The following is a 17,295-nucleotide window of genomic DNA, read 5'->3' as shown; positions in this document are numbered from 1 at the left end:
CCACTAACACCACAGAATGTAAATTACACGTTATAACAGGAGGTTTGTTTTAAATTGTCTTGTAAGGAATGTACACTTCATGTCGGAGAAAGTGTATTATTTTTCCACTTTGAAAAAAATGGCATTATAGTGTGAATTGATAGATTTGCACTAGACTATTGAAAATTGATGAATTTCAATCGGATACTTGTAGTATAACAGTAATAACAGTAATTAGTGCTTACTTTAATTGTTTATTACAACATTTTTATTGGAAAACTTTTGCGGTAGCATATGTAATATCTCCATCAAAGGTAAATATCTCCATCGAAAAAATCCCAGTACATAATCAACAAAATTAATAAAACAGTCTTTGAAACAGTCTTTGCATGTGCAGATTGGTTAAGTAGCAAAAGTAGTTTTTTTTTTTTTTTTTTGCTTTATTGATATTATAATACAAACAATTTGACATTGTAACATTCAGTAATTAGAGTAATTCAAACAAAACAATGCACGGAACAAGTCCACAAATCAACAGAGAGTCCGTTTAAGTGATGATGTTGAATTCACAGTAAATATTAAGGAGTTTTATCCCATTTTCTTATACATATGCTTTGCTGAATGAAAACCATTCATTTGTAGATCTCTTGTGATAGAAAAAAAAGGTCGTTAGGGTTTTACGTTTACAAAGGAAGTAAACTTTATTCTCAGGTAGCAACATGTCAAAAATAATATAATTTTGGGGGGGGGCACGTATTTAAGTCATTAACCAATCATGCAGATCATCCCAAAAAGCTGAAAAGAAATCAAAAACAAAAATAAGTGTTCGGTGTTTTCTTTATTATCCTTGCAAAAATACAATTATTGTGATCCACATCGAATCTTTTCCTTAAGAGCTCATTTGATAGTTAGATATTGTTGACAATTTTATAATGGATTTTTTACATTTTGGATGACATCGGAAATATAAGATACTTAGTTCTAATTTTATCAATATCTTGTTTAGTTAGAGAAAATCTGAGTCATTGAATTCCTGTTCGAGAACGGTAAAATCATAAGTACTTTTATATAATTAAATTGTATTATTATTATTATTATTATTATTATTATTATTATTATTATAGGTACGCAGATTAAGTAAAACATTTCTGCATATTTACTCGCTCCCTAAAGTATATTTATTTACTTAATGATTAAATGAACATTGAGACTTCTTTTTCTTTTCTTTTTTTAGACTTTTATATTAGCTAACTTCCTGTATGTATAATCCGGAAGTAAAGTATTTTCCTCCCACCTTGTGCGCATGCGTGATAGTGGTTGTCTCGGGGACGTGCGTTTGACCGCAGCAGTGTGTTTAGGTTTATAACTCTACATGTTTTAAAGCTGAATATTAAAGAGTTAATTCGGAGATTATGTTGGGTTTATTTTTTATTTAGCGGTGGTGTTACTAAAGACAGGTAAGAAGAAAATAAATGTTGAATGAATGTCTCTGTAAAGGAACTGATGCTTGGACACACAGTGAGATGAGCAGGGACATATCAGCGTTATAACCGCGGAATAAACATAATTATTAATAATATAAACAGATTCCTGAACAGTCTGAAGCGGTTTATTCGGTCTAACACGTGATTTAACTCCTTCTCTGAACCCAGTGATGGTTTATAAAGAGTTTGTGTATAAAAAGCCTTAAAATGCAACATAAAGTTTGTGTGTCCTGTTTAATTAAATGTGAAAATACATATAGAATTAGAGATAAAAATGCATCTAAAGTCCAAGTGTATACAAGAACAGAACAAGGGTGTTTAGATTTCACCTAAGATCAGTTTTTGTTTTCTTTTTTTTTTTTTTTTTTAGACCTCTCCGTGTGAATGTGTGTATCTGAGTGAAGGTGTGTGTATCTCAGTGTGTGTGTGTGTGTGTGTCTGTGTGAGTCATGCGTCTAACGTCTCTGCTCGCCATGGCGGCGAGGGCTGCGCTGCCCCTTGATTACCGGTACGGGACGAACAGACCCTGGACCGTTGCGGCACGGAGGCTGAACCCCCCGGGGAAGAGGAGGAGGAAGGTGTTCGTGGACCCGATCGCTCCTGAGGAGTGGAGTGTGTTCAGAGGAGACATGGTGAGGAGTCGCCGCGTTTATATTACAGTACAGAAGATCATAACTAATGCACCACAAAACTAAGCACGCGGATACACACTGCATACTACAGACTGTCTGTCTGTCTGAGTATCTGTGTTATTCGGGCTGTTAGTGAGGAGTTAATGTCTCTCTTTGTGCAGGTGGAGATCCTCTCAGGTAAAGATAAAGGGAAACAGGGAAAAGTCACTCAGGTCTTCCGCCATCGGAACTGGGTCATCATCGAGGGCCTCAACACGGTACACACACTTTAATAGTGTTCGTTAGTAAAGTAACCCTTTTTGAGGTGCAGCATTGTTTGTATAATAGTTCGTGGCGTTCACAGAGCTCAGAGAGGAGGGGCCAATACTTCTGTCACTCACTGTGTTGGAGGTCTAGAGTGTGTGAAAGAGACTGTGTTATTCCCTCACCTCCATCCTCATCCTTCTTTTTCTTTTACAATGATTCTGACTCTTGCTCCTCCCTCTTCTCGTCCTCAGCACTACAGGTACATTGGTAAGTCTGGAGACTACCGAGGGACGTACATCGGGAGTGAAGCTCCGCTGCTGCTGAAGAACATCTCACTGGTCGACCCCACAGACAGGTCAGACCTGATGCACTGCATCTTTCTCATAATCATCATCATCATCATCATCACCTGCATTATAAATTACTTATGTCTTATTCAACTTTACTCAACAACAGAAAGCCAACAGAGACGGAGTGGAGGTTCACAGAGGATGGAGAAAAGGTCCGGGTGTCGGTCCGGACGGGCCGGATCATCCCTAAACCCGTCTTCCAGAGGAAGGACGGCATCATCCCACAGCAGTGGAAAGGTGAGAGAGGACGGGACGAGCTGCTTAATTAATAATTACTCTTACCTTATTTTATTTAATCAGTGACCATGACACCGTAAGTTTAACAGGAAGTACTGAAATCTGCCATGTGTGTGTTACAGATGGACCGAAAGACACGTCTCCCGAGGACGCGCTGGAAAAAACGTACACTCCATCACTGAAGACGCTGGAGGAGGAAGTGATGGAGAAAATGAACATCCAGGAACCGAGGAGACCCCGAAAAAGCTTCTGGTACTGAGACATACGTTGGAGGACAGCGGCGTGCTCTGTATACTGTAATGACATCACGGATCTGCAATAAACATGTGTTTGTACAACTGTGTGATTTCCTGTAACGCTGACAATAACCAGTTCTCTGTATGGATCCGTACACCCAGCCTGGGCTTCATCTTATACCTTGACCAGTAACAGACCAGTTTAAAAAATCATACAGATGTATGGGAGAGGTGTCCTCTTCTCAAAACACATACTTTGAAAACTTAGCTTTAGTTTTTATATAAACAATATGTATGTGTGTGTGTAAGTGTGTGTGTGAATTTACAAAGAAAAATACATACAGTGGTGTGAAAAACTATTTGCCCCCTTCCTGATTTCTTATTCTTTTGCATGTTTGTCACACTTAAATGTTTCTGCTCATCAAAAACCGTTAACTATTAGTCAAAGATAACATAATTGAACACAAAATGCAGTTTTTAAATGAAGATTATGTTATTAAGGGAGAAAAAAAACTCCAAATCTACATGGCCCTGTGTGAAAAAGTAATTGCCCCCCCTTGTTAAAAAATAACTTAACTGTGGTTTATCACAGTTAAAAGTTCAATTTCTGTAGTCACCCCCAGGCCTGATTACTGCCACACCTGTTTCAATCAAAAAATCACTTAAATAGGAGCTACCTGACACAGAGAAGTAGACCAAAAGCACCTCAAAAGCTAGACATTATGCCAAGATCCAAAGAAATTCAGAAAAAAATGAGAACAAAAGTAATTGAGATCTATCAGGCTGGTAAAGGTTATAAAGCCATTTCCAAAGCCTTGGGACTCCAGCGAACCACAGTGAGAGCCATTATCCACAAATGGCAAAAACATGGAACAGTGGTGAACCTTCCCAGGAGTGGCCAGCCGACCAAAATTACCCCAAGAGCGCAGAGACAACTCATCCGAGAGGCCACAAAAGACCCCAGGACAACAACTAAAGAACTGCAGGCCTCACTTGCCTCAATTAAGGTCAGTGTTCACGACTCCACCAAAAGAAAGAGACTGGGCAAAAACGGCCTGCATGGCAGATTTCCAAGGCGCAAACCACTTAAGCAAAAAGAACATCAAGGCTCGTCTCAATTTTGCTAAAAAACATCTCAATGATTGCCAAGACTTTTGGGAAAATACCTTGTGGACCGACGAGACAAAAGTTGAACTTTTTGGAAGGTGCGTGTCCCGTTACATCTGGCGTAAAAGTAACACAGCATTTCAGAAAAAGAACACCATACCAACAGTAAAATATGGGGGTGGTAGTGTGATGGTCTGGGGTTGTTTTGCTGCTTCAGGACCTGGATGGCTTGCTGTGATAGATGGAACCATGAATTCTACTGTCTACCAAAAAATCCTGAAGGAGAATGTCCGGCCATCTGTTCGGCAACTCAAGCTGAAGCGATCTTGGGTGCTGCAGCAGGACAATGACCCAAAACACGCCAGCAAATCCACCTCTGAATGGCTGAAGAAAAACAAAATGAAGACTTTGGAGTGGCCTAGTCAAAGTCCTGACCTGAATCCTATTAAGATGTTGTGGCATGACCTTAAAAAGGCGGTCCATGCTAGAAAACTCTCAAATAAAGCTGAATTACAACAATTCTGCAAAGATGAGTGGGCCAAAATTCCTCCAGAGCGCTGTAAAAGACTCGTTGCAAGTTATCGCAAACGCTTGATTGCAGTTATTGCTGCTAAGGGTGGCCCAATCAGTTATTAGGTTCAGGGGGCAATTACTTTTTCACACAGGGCCATGTAAGTTTGGATTTTTTTTCTCCCTAAATAATAAAAACCATCATTTAAAAACTGCATTTTGTGTTTACTTGTGTTATCTTTGACTAATAGTTAAATGTGTTTGATGATCAGAAACATTTAAGTGTGACAAACATGCAAAAGAATAAGAAATCAGGAAGGGGGCAAATAGTTTTTCACACCACTGTAAACAAAATATATCTCGAAATGATTGAGATAATTGAGTATATTTAATAGGGATGGGAATTACCAGGGAGCTGCCGATACGAAATGATCACAGTACCTCTGTGCTGATGCAATCTGCATTGAAATTATTATACTGTATTGAAATTATTATGATTTTATATGTGGCGGTACACATATCGTCTGGAAACAAAGATGAAGCTCCGAAGGGGAATGCATAAAATAAAAAATCAAGCTAAAGTAACTAAATCAGCATACTATCATTTTAAAAACATTGCAAGAATTAGATGTTTTGTTTCCAATTAAGATTCCGAGAAACTTGTCCAGCAGGGTGGATTATTGTAATGGTCTCCTCACCGGCCTCCCCATGAAGACCATTAGACAGCTGCAGCTCATCCAGAACGCTGCTGCCAGGATTCTGACTAGAACCAGAAAATCTGAGCACATCACACCAGACCTCAGGTCCTTACACTGGCTTCCTGTAACATTTAGGATAGATTTTAAAGTACTCGTTTATAAATCACTTAATGGCTTAGGACCTAAATACAGTGGTGTGAAAAACTATTTGCCCCCTTCCTGATTTCTTATTCTTTTGCATGTTTGTCACACAAAATGTTTCTGATCATCAAACACATTTAACTATTAGTCAAAGATAACATAATTGAACACAAAATGCATTTTTAAATGAAGGTTTACGTTATTAAGGGAGAAAAAAAACTCCAAATCTACATGGCCCTGTGTGAAAAAGTAATTGCCCCCCTTGTTAAAAAATAACTTAACTGTGGTTTATCACACCTGAGTTCAATTTCTGTAGTCACCCCCAGGCCTGATTACTGCCACACCTGTTTCAATCAAGAAATCACTTAAATAGGAGCTACCTGACACAGAGAAGTATCCTTAAATGGCAAAAACATGGAACAGTGGTGAACCTTCCCAGGAATGGCCGGCCGACCACAATTACCACGAGAGCGCAGAGACAACTCATCCGAGAGGCCACAAAAGACCCCAGGACAACATCTAAAGAACTGCAGGCCTCACTTGCCTCAATTAGGGTCAGTGTTCATGACTTCACCATAAGAAAGAGACTGGGCAAAAATGGCCTGCATGGCAGATTTCCAAGGCGCAAACCACTTTTGAGCAAAAAGAACATTAAGGCTCGTTTCAATTTTGCTAAAAAAACATCTCAATGATTGCCAAGACTTTTGGGAAAATACCTTGTGGACCGACGAGACAAAAGTTGAACTTTTTGGAAGGTGCGTGTCCCGTTACATCTGGCGTAAAAGTAACACAGCATTTCAGAAAAAGAACATCATACCAACAGTAAAATATGGTGGTGGTAGTGTGATGGTCTGGGGTTGTTTTGCTGCTTCAGGACCTGGAAGGCTTGCTGTGATAGATGGAACCATGAATTCTACTGTCTACCAAAAAATCCTGAAGGAGAATGTCCGGCCATCTGTTCGTCAACTCAAGCTGAAGCGATCTTGGGTGCTGCAGCAGGACAATGACCCAAAACACACCAGCAAATCCACCTCTGAATGGCTGAAGAAAATCAAAATGAAGACTTTGGAGTGGCCTAGTCAAAGTCCTGACCTGAATCCTATTGAGATGTTGTGGCATGACCTTAAAAAGGCAGTTCATGCTAGAAAACTCTCAAATAAAGCTAAATTACAACAATTCTGCAAAGATGAGTGGGCCAAAATTCCTCCAGAGCTCTGTAAAAGACTCATTGCAAGTTATCACAAACACTTGATTGCAGTTATTGCTGCTAAGGGTGGCCCAACCAGTTATTAGGTTCAGGGGGCAATTACTTTTTCACACAGGGCCATGTAGGTTTGGATTTTATTTCTCCCTAAATAATAAAAACCATCATTTAAAAACTGCATTTTGTGTTTACTTGTGTTATCTTTGACTAATAGTTAAATGTGTTTGATGATCAGAAACTTTTTGTGTGACAAACATGCAAAAGAATAAGAAATCAGGAAGGGGGCAAATAGTTTTTCACACCACTGTACATTGCAGATATGCTCATTGAATATAAACCTAACAGACCACTCAGATGATTAGTATCAAGTCAGGTAGAAATAAGGGTTCACACGAAACAAGGTTTTAAGCCATTTTGCTGCCCGCATTTGGAACCAGCTTCCAGAAGAGATCAGATGTGTTAAAACATTAGTCACATTTAAATCAAGACTTAAAACTCATCTGTTTAGCTGTGCATTTATTGAATGAGCACTGTGCTACATCCGGACTGACTGCAATGTATTTTATGTTTATCCTATCCTAGTCTCTAAATCAAATTTTAGGTAGTTTTTAAAGCGTTTTTATTTTAAATTAAATTAAAATAATTGTAAAAGTTTTACTGCAATTATTTATAATCTCTTTTCATGATTATTTTCTTTTCTTTTATGTAAAACACCTTGAATTACCATTGTGTATAAAATGTCCTATACAAATAAACTTGCCTGTTCTTACATGAATTGCGGTACACAAAAGAAACCTAATATTTATCTGAATTAATTTTTCCCCATCTCTAATATTTAATGAATTTGAATTTGATTTGAATTTAATGTACAGTACATATAGCATCTTACACACGCAAGTACACGTAAGCAAACAAGTATTCATTATAAAAAAAAATTACAATTGTAAATTACAATTACAAAAAAACTGATTAACACTAAATGCGTTCATGTGTCGAATTTCTGTGATCTATTTATTCATGTTTGTGGTATTTTTCTGTGTCCCCTTTATTGGAACGTATTCTGCAATTCCTCCTCCCTACCGTGTGGTGGTATGAGCGCATTTTCCGGTTACAAATCTCGCGCGATTTGTATCCGGAAAAGGTGCTACTTGGCAGCAGAAGAAGAAGAACGGTATTTGTTTACAGAGACATATTAGCTGTTAGCCAGTTACGAATTTGAAAAACAAAATACAGTTAACTGGTTTGAATATTATTTCTTAGCTTGTTTAGAGTTTTATCGGTTGGAAAGAATGATGAAACGACAGAGCATCTTGTTTATGGAGATAAGGTTTGAGCAGGTAGTCGGCTAGCTAGCAGGTTAGTTAGCATCAGGGTTAGCTAGTTGCGGCGGAGAGCGCGCGCGCGCGCGTTTAATAAGTAAAGCGCTGATTAGAGAGAGCGGGGAGGGGGGTGTGACCCCGGGGGGAACATGTCGTTAGTGGCGTACGATAGCAGCGACGACAGCGAGCGCGATGACCCGAGTCCGGAGCCCCGCAGCTTGGCTAAACCCGGCGGCTTGTTCGCCTCTCTGCCCGCGCCGAAGCGCCCCGAGCCCGCAGCGGGAAGCCTGAAGCCCGAGCTGCCCCGGGCTAAGAAGCGCTCCGAGCCGGTCAGGATCAGCGTCCCGGAGATCCGCGCGGACAGCGTGAGACACACACACACACACACACACACAAAGCTCTTTGATCTCAGTCAAATGTCTCATAGACCTTCTCTGAGCTGATTCAGATCACCCGAGTCCACCATCTCACACACTGTGTGTGTCACCCTTCTAATCACATACACACACGTGTGTAAAGTCCTTACCCTCACACACGGAGTCTGATCTTTTGCTTCATGTGTTCACTTAATTCCTGTGTCTCATGGGATGTTTATGCGCCTGTTTGTGCTCCTACAGATAAATCAGTCTGGTGTGTCTGATTGACCCGCGTATAACAAGAATGTAACACTAACAGTCATCTACACACGTTAATGTTAGGAGTAGTTTTGTAATTGCGGTTTTGTTCAGGTTGATCAGTTACATCATTGTCCCCCCTGAGCGTCACCATGGTGATGAGAACCATTTAGCATATGATGGCTCTCCAACCGCACAGTGCCTTACCGAAACACACACTTTAATTTAAAGACAGAATGACAATTGACTGTTACTTCTGCGGGTATCTTCACTGTGGAGAGTATGTTTACTTTTACTCTAGTATCTTCACTTTACTTTTGTAATCAACTGTAGAGAGTATCTGTATTTTAGAGAGTACCTTTACAGTAAAGAGTATACTTAGTTTACTTTAGAGAGTATTTTACTGTAGAGAGTATCTGTATTTTAGCACATTTACTATAAAGGATACCTTTACTTTACCTTTACTTTAGTTCCTTTTCTTTTACTCTTACTTTAGAGAGTAACTTTTCTTTGGTGTGTTTTCCCTTTTGCAGTCAGATGAGGATGAAGCTGAACCTGTGAAGAAGAGGGCGGGGTCTCAGGTGAGTTCTTTTGGAGATGTAGTTAATGTGAAGTGTGTGCACTGTGCCTTACCACACTGTGAAATGTCTGAAGCGAATGCAGGTCCTTGTGAGAGCAGGACTGTGTGTTGCATATGTGTAGAACTGATCTATCGGCTCGTCCCTTCACTTTGATGTTTCAGGGTGGTGCTGGTGGTCTGTCGTCTCTTCTGCCCCAACCCAAACACCTGAGTGTGAAGGAAATGCACCGCCCCCTGGTGCCCCACACCCTGACCAAGCGCCCCACTCCTGCCGCCCAGGCTAAAGGGACCAAGTCGGCGTCTCAGGGCATGTCCGGGACGAGTCCCTCTCCGTCGGCCATTAAAGCCGCAGCTAAGTCAGCCTCTCTGCAGTTTGCTCGGCAGATCGCGGCAGACGAGGACGGCAGCGACGACGAGCTCGCCCCTGAGAATTACTTTTCTCTGTCGGAAAGCTCTTCAGAACCCACAGCGGCCACGCCGGTGTTTCCCGAACCTCAGCTGTACGCTCCTGTGCTCCAGCCTCCTCCTCCCAGCGCCGAGGACGCCCCGCTCGACTTCGGCTCCGGCGCAGAGTCCCAGCCCAGGCCAGTGTGGGGCGCTCACGAGTACCAGGCCTCAGAGTATCAGAAACCCAGTGCTCAGGTATGACAAGAATATGTACACTGTTAGGTAGACCTGATCTCTGTCACCTCATGTCACCACCCCAGGCTTTGTGTAACCCGATGGTTCTTGTAGTGCAGAACAGGAACTCTTTAGTTCCTCACAGCTGCAGTAGAGACCCAGCTGGAGCTAATGGTGTGCTTCTGTGATGAGATTATAAACACACATTGTGTGTAAAAGTGCTCAGTGTTGATGACTTCTGCTGTGTGTGATGTAAAGGAGTACTACAGCGAGGGGTTTTACCAGGAGCAGAACTCTGGGCTGAGCGAGCAGGAGGAACCAGAATCTTCCACTCTGTTCAACGATGAAGCAGTGAGTCTGATCAGAGCCCGATTCTATTTAGTCTAATGTCACAGCAGGTCTCGGTGTAATGACTACAAACACAGTAACCACTGGAACTTTTAACACACACACACACAGTTTGTGACATAAGCGGTGTTGATGTGTAAAATCTGACGGTTTACACTTAAACTAGTTCTTTTATATTTGATAGTGATTTTTTTTATGTCCTTCAATTTTTGTTTCTAATTTAATGTGATGTGTGTGTCTGTGTGTGTGTCTGTGTGTGTGTCTGTGTGTGTGTCTGTGTGTGTGTCTGTGTCTGTGTGTGTGTCTGTGTGTGTGTCTGTGTGTGTTTGTGTTTGACATGTCTGCCCCCCCACTCCACCCCCTCAGTTCTGCAGGCTGCAGGGGAAACAGAACCGAGGGAAGGAGGAGATCAAGTTCCTGGAGATTAAAGGTGATGATCAGCTCAGCGGCCATCAGCAGTGGATGATGAAGAATATGACGGAGGAGACCGAGCCACGCAGGTCCTTTAGTAAGGTTAGAACACACGCGCACACTCACACACACTCACATGCGCAGACATCTTAATAACTTTATTTATTATACTGGATTATCATTAGGTTACTGATTTAGGCTTTATACTGATATTAATGTTTTTTTTTTTAACATGTATTATTACTTTTCTGCATGTGTGATAACGAGTGTGATGGATTTTGGTCTCTGAGCAGATTTACAGCAGCTTTTATTTATTTTAATAGAAAAAAGGAGATCAGCCGACGGGGCAGCAACGGCGCAAACACCAGATCACATACCTGATTCACCAGGTCAGTCTGTCTCTCTCACCTGTCTCACCCGTCAGCCTGTCTGTCTGTCTGTCTTACCCGTCAGCCTGTCTGTCTGTCTGTCTCACCCGTCAGCCTGTCTGTCTGTCTGTCTCACCCGTCAGCCTGTCTGTCTGTCTGTCTGTCTCACCCGTCAGCCTGTCTGTCTGTCTGTCTCACCCGTCAGCCTGTCTGTCTGTCTGTCTGTCTCACCCGTCAGCCTGTCTGTCTGTCTGTCTCACCCGTCAGCCTGTCTGTCTGTCTGTCTCACCCGTCAGCCTGTCTGTCTGTCTGTCTCACCCGTCAGCCTGTCTGTCTGTCTGTCTCACCCGTCAGCCTGTCTGTCAGTGTGATTCATCTGTCTTTCTGATTCCTTTGTCTGTTTCACATGTCTCACCTGTCCATCTGTCTCACAAGTCTGTCTGATTCATCTATCTGTCTCGCCTGTGTTTTCGATTCACCTGATTTGATCAGTTCTGTCTGATTCACCTGTCTGTCAGTCTGATTAATCTGTCTGTCTTTTCCTCTTTCTTCTCTCATCTGTCTCACTGTATTTGTCCTGTACTGTGCCTGTCTGTATATCTGTCTATCTCACTGTTGGTCTGAATTTGTGTGTTTTTCTGTCTGTCTATAATGTTAATCAATCTCAATTATTTATTTTATCTATTTATTAATGTGCAGTATTGTGTGTGTGTGTGTGTGTGTGTGTGTGTAAATGATGGTTGTGTTGGTGTTCATCAGGCTAAGGAGCGAGAGCTGGAGCTGAAGAACAACTGGTCTGAGAATAAACTCACTCGCAGACAAACTCAGGCCAAATACGGCTTCTAGAGGAGATCCACCAAATCATCATCTCCCCCCCCCCCCCTCTGTCTGTCAGTCTGTTTATTTTATCTGTTGTGTGTACGTTTGGTTAAGATGATTGAGGGAAAACTCCATGAATAATTTCACTGGGGTAAAATGAAACAGAACCTGAAACACCCAGCTTCTTTGTCTGTGTGTGTGTGTGTGTGTGTGTGTGTGTGTGTGTGTGTTTTTACCTCAAGGCTCATATGTGTAGTTTGACCACACCCATACTCTGTTATTTTGTTCCGAGTGCTTGACTCTGCGCCGCTCTAACAGGGACCTGATCGTCTGCTCTCCAGTCCAGCGTGCTGCTCCGTGTCATCATGCAAAACTCCGCCTACATGTCTAATAAACACGCCCCATCCTGCTGGTGTGGAGTGATGGACAGATATGAATTCAGTGCAGCATGCTGAGCTGGGTCATGTCCACCCCTCCCCCCTCGTCTGTTAGCTACGTTATTATGATAACTGTGACGAGACACATGTGGAGGGAGTAGAGTGAGAGAGAGAGAATGTTTAGTTTTAGCCCAAATCACTCCTTTAGAATTCTCATGTTTGAGATTGTAGAAAACAAATCTGTGAACTGCATGAACACCGTGTGTGTGTGTGCGTGTAATAATAATACTGTGTATAGCCCTTTATTTTTGTTTGGTTTTTTTCTTAAGTGAAGTAACAGTACAATAAAGAGAAAGTGTGAACGATAAAATGTTTTTAATTTTTGTAAGGACATCTATATAAGGAATTTCTGTTCCCCAACATACAAACATTCCAGTTCCACAAAAGTGGAAAAAGTTGAGAGAATGGAGTAACGTGGAAAGGTGGCAGACATTGCTTGTTCTTTTAACATGAATTCTATAGAATTCTGTACTATAATATGCTGTGTATAGCCAATAGTTTTAGTATCCTAGTACCTAAACAGTGTGTAGGACTTACGAACAAATTCGACGTATGAACGAGCTCGCGGAATGAAACTTGTTTGTACGTCTTTTACTTGCTGTATAATGCTTTCCTTACCTCACACTTTTTATGGGAGTGTGTTCACACGTACACAGTGTATCTAGACTTTTGTTTTATTTAAAAAGTGAAACTTGTGTATTCTAGATTCATTACATGTTAAAAAAAAGTCTTAAATGTATCTGGTAACACTGGACTTCAAGCAACTTGGAACTATTTTTTTTTCCTCCAGACTCTGAGACCTTGATTTCCAAATGAAATGCAACATTTAGTTTCATATGAAAAGAGGACTTTGGACCACTGAGCACTAGTTGACTCCAGCCTCGCTCCACTCTTTGTAAAGCTCTCCCAAGCTCTTAAATCACTTTACATGACAATCTTCTCAGGGCTGCGGACGTCCCTGCTGCTAGTGCACATTGTCCTACCACAGTCCTCCCTCATGGTCAGCTTTTCATGAATATGCTTTGTTCGATACATGTAATGAATCTAGAATAAACTTAAATTAAATTATGAAAGGAAATTAACTTCATGACATTTTACATTTTTTTAAGTTTATAACGGATCCATGTAAGGTGTGTAGACCAGGTAATTACCAGTGTGTTATTAGAATCATTCTTCCATCTGTGCTGCTGTTATAATCCACACCTTCTGACCAATCTGTGTCTAAGTTGTAAATGTCTAGTAAATTATGAAATTTTTATAAATATTATTCTATATTATATATTCTATATGTGCAACAACAAAAAACGCAAATTCATTACTTTATAGAAATAACGCTGAATAGAATTTCAGTAGGAATAGTGTACGTGCTAACAGGACAAAACCTCTGGCCTGGAAGGTTTCAGCTTTGTATTTTTATTTTTAATATAATACAAACACACATACTGTGAAGAAAAAAAACATTGATTTAATGGAATTGATGTGAAAGCAGGTCAGAGGTCAGACTGAGACTCTGTGTGTTGCGTCTCGGCTGCTGCTGCTTGCTGTCTTATGAGTTTCTTCTTCTCTGGATCCACGTATGGTCCCACAGTCAGAGGCACTCGCACCGTGTCCACGCCATTCACCTGCACGCGCGCAAACATCAGGAGATCATCACAATTATACACACACACATTCTTTTGCACAGTTTAACTCTAAATGCACTGTGGGGTCAGATGAAGCTTCTCACCGTGACATCGCACCAGAAATCCCCGAACTGTGTGATCGACTCGTCGGGTAACGTCAGAGCATGGGGAGGGACCACCATGCCCAGCTGCGCACACACACACAGACAAGTGTTCAGCATTATCACCTCAGCACAGAGTGTGTGAGCTCTATAAGATGGACAGAACTAAAGCGTGTCTTACTTTTCGCAAAAAATGCCTGCAGACGATTTCCTTGGTGAGGAGAAAGTGCTGCTGTGCCGCGGGGCGGAGCTCCACCTCCAGACTCGACTTCTTCAGGAGCTCCACTGTCTGGAGAAAGAAATAACAAGAAGCTAAATTTAGAAATAGTAATAATAATAATAAAGATATTATAATCCTGCAGTCTACACAAAGGAGAAAAGATACACAAACTGTCTAGCTTTACAGACGATTCAGTTTATATATAGTGTGTGAGCATGCGTGAGACAGTATGAGAGCGTGTGTGTGTATACATGTAAGTGTGTTTAAGAGAGTGTAAGTGCATATGAGAGTATGAAAGAGTGTGTGTGAGTTTGCACATGTGTTTGAGAGAGACAGTGTGTATGTGTGTGCGTGTACTTACGAGCTGTCCTGTCCTGGTCTGGATTCTGTCCTCTTTCTTCCCCTCACGCAGTAACTGATGAAAAGAGAGAGAGAGAAAGTATATGTGTGTGAGAGATAACGTATGTGAGGAATTACAACACACACACATGCTGATAGGCAGGTGTGTGTGTGTGTGTGATCTGTTGCCATGGTAACGGCGTACAAATCTAAAAGCATCACATGGCGGAAGACCACGACTGGGTTAATATGGGTGGGCGTGGTCAGTGGGTGTGGGTGTGGTCAGCATGAAGGTGACCACCCCATGAACATCAGCATGTGCTCTCATTAAGCGGAGTAAAGCGTCAGGACTCACGCGTCTCTCCTCCATGAACATCTCCTTGTTATCAGGAGACGGGTACACAGCCAGACCCTGAGCCAGGAGCTTGTTACGTCCCACAGACTTCTTCACAAACACCGTGTCGCCCCGGCCGCCCAACTCTGCATCACACACACACACACACAATAAAACATCATGTCTGATTTCAGGGTCATCCTCAGAGCACCTCAGCTCTCGGATACACAATGGTGTCTTAAGGACAAGTGGATATGCTCACTGGCATGGTGTGTGCGCGCGTGTGTGTGTGTGTGTGTGTGCTTACTGGACATGGTGTGTGTGCTCACTGGACATGGTGTGTGTGCTCACTGGACATGGTGTGTGTGCTCACTGGACATGGTGTGTGTGCTCACTGGACATGGTGTGTGTGCTCACTGGACATGGTGTGTGTGCTCACTGGACATGGTGTGTGTGCTCACTGGACATGGTGTGTGTGCTCACTGGACATGGTGTGTGTGCTCACTGGACATGGTGTGTGTGCTCACTGGACATGGTGTGTGTGCTCACTGGACATGGTGTGTGTGCTCACTGGACATGGTGTGTGTGCTCACTGGACATGGTGTGTGTGCTCACTGGACATGGTGTGTGTGCTCACTGGACATGGTGTGTGTGCTCACTGGACATGGTGTGTGTGCTCACTGGACATGGTGTGTGTGCTCACTGGACATGGTGTGTGTGCTCACTGGACATGGTGTGTGTGCTCACTGGACATGGTGTGTGTGCGCGTGCATGCACTTACTGGGCACGGTCTGTGTGAGCAGCAGCTCCATCTTCTCCTGCTTGTTGTGCTTGGTGTCTTCCACCAGGCGATACACCTTGTGCCGGCGCGTGTAGAGTCTGGGAGGACTGCCTTCCTTCGACAGAGGGACCTGCCACCATCGCTCCACCATCACTGTGCCCTGCACACACACACACATATATATATATATATATATTAACATGGTGAAGTAAGAGTCCAGTGTCAGTAACACTCAGAGGTGAAGCTGTAACACAGTAGATCAGGGGTGTGCTGCAGTAAAGTGTGTGATGATGAATTAGGTCATTCTGGTCCTTACCATGCACGCGCTCAGGCTGAAGCTCCGAGCTCGCGCTGACTCACGCGCGGGCTGAAGGACAAACTGAGCGGCCGCGCGCGCGAGCATCACGGACCGCACGCACGAGACGCTTATACACCACTGCGCCTGAGTAACACACGCTTAACGCTTTGTATCGGTTTAATCCTCGTTAATCATGTTAATATCCACGCGCCATGTGAATGTTATAAGACTCCCGGTGCTTCGCCAGATTCTTTTTCTTCCTCGGCTGTTCTGGGTTTTCATTCGTCTTCTTCGCTCACTTTGCTTTGTAGTTGTCTCGTTGCGCGTGCTCGTTGCTGCCCTCTAGCGGCTACTATCGTGTAAACATTTTAGTTCAGAGTTCAGCAGTGATTTTATGGGCATGGATGCTAAAAAAAATTGCATTGTTGCTAAAATAATTATAGAAGGTAGATTACATTATAAATAAGATTTATAAACATATGTAAACATTATAAACATATTAAATATAAACATAAACATCAACTTCATTTCAAAGCTAAACTGCTTTCTTTTTGTTGTTATTTTTATTTGCTGCATTTTTTTCATGATTTATGCACTTTTATGCAATATATACAGATTTGTTTAGGTGGCAGGGTAACTTAGTGGTTAGCACTGTCGCCTTGCACATCCAAGGCCGTGTATATGTCCTGTGATTCATAGACACCCTGTCCAGTGTGTAATGTCTCGTGCTCTAAGTCTCCTAGGATTGGCTTAAGAAACCTCACGACTCTGAATAAAGTGGCATAGACGATGCATAAGTCATAATATATACAGAATGAAGAGAGACATCTGAGTGTTAGACATGTGCAGCTATTTTGTTCTTTCATTTTATTTGGAATAAAATAGTTTAAATGGAATGATCTTTAGCACAGTTTATAAATTGTAGCATAATTTGAGTTTCCAAATCTGTTACAAGATCAGGCATTAATATAATCCATATACAGTGTACAAACTGCCTACTTGGATATTGTTCTATTTTGATATTAGGTATTAGAGGAACATCTATAATTTGACTGTATACTATAATTTCGCTTTGCCTTTCTGTTCTATACATTTTATTAATCGTTAAGTCACTTTTTACTTGTTTTCCAATAAGACTTGTGTTTATTTCTCTCCCTGATTATCCTCACTCCTCTATCACGCCACTGTAACACTTTAATTTCCTCATAAACTTTTCCTCTTTTTATCCGAAAACTCTGTACAACAATGTTGCGACTTTT

At 41.9% G+C, this 17,295-nt stretch overlaps 3 protein-coding genes across 3 annotated transcripts; 2 read left to right on the top strand and 1 right to left on the bottom strand.

Annotated features, from left to right (window-relative positions):
- The first annotated feature begins 1,279 nt into the window (after nt 1-1,279).
- Nucleotides 1,280-3,266, top strand: mrpl24 (mitochondrial ribosomal protein L24). The gene is made up of 6 exons (XM_053492957.1): nt 1,280-1,436; nt 1,834-2,095; nt 2,257-2,352; nt 2,593-2,696; nt 2,798-2,928; nt 3,051-3,266. Exons 2-6 carry the CDS (start codon nt 1,913-1,915, stop codon nt 3,185-3,187), a joined length of 651 nt encoding a protein of 216 aa, XP_053348932.1. The 5' UTR covers nt 1,280-1,436; nt 1,834-1,912; the 3' UTR covers nt 3,188-3,266.
- A 4,716-nt stretch (nt 3,267-7,982) lies between these two features.
- Nucleotides 7,983-13,065, top strand: prcc (proline rich mitotic checkpoint control factor). The gene is made up of 7 exons (XM_053491381.1): nt 7,983-8,508; nt 9,291-9,338; nt 9,500-9,979; nt 10,217-10,309; nt 10,673-10,819; nt 11,041-11,106; nt 11,845-13,065. Exons 1-7 carry the CDS (start codon nt 8,293-8,295, stop codon nt 11,929-11,931), a joined length of 1,137 nt encoding a protein of 378 aa, XP_053347356.1. The 5' UTR covers nt 7,983-8,292; the 3' UTR covers nt 11,932-13,065.
- Nucleotides 13,066-13,784: 719 nt separating this feature from the next.
- On the bottom strand, nt 13,785-16,308 carry mrpl9 (mitochondrial ribosomal protein L9). The gene is made up of 7 exons (XM_053493010.1): nt 16,055-16,308; nt 15,739-15,898; nt 14,979-15,103; nt 14,646-14,699; nt 14,246-14,353; nt 14,068-14,151; nt 13,785-13,963 (listed from the first exon to the last, which is right to left on the bottom strand). Exons 1-7 carry the CDS (start codon nt 16,139-16,141, stop codon nt 13,832-13,834), a joined length of 750 nt encoding a protein of 249 aa, XP_053348985.1. The 5' UTR covers nt 16,142-16,308; the 3' UTR covers nt 13,785-13,831.
- Between the last annotated feature and the right edge of the window lie 987 nt (nt 16,309-17,295).

The sequence above is a fragment of the Clarias gariepinus genome, chromosome 3 (assembly GCF_024256425.1).
Source record: "Clarias gariepinus isolate MV-2021 ecotype Netherlands chromosome 3, CGAR_prim_01v2, whole genome shotgun sequence".
In the NCBI taxonomy this organism is placed as follows: Eukaryota; Metazoa; Chordata; class Actinopteri; order Siluriformes; family Clariidae; genus Clarias; species Clarias gariepinus.
Note: the sequence above shows the minus strand (reverse complement) of the source record. Positions and strands in the feature narration are given on the sequence as shown.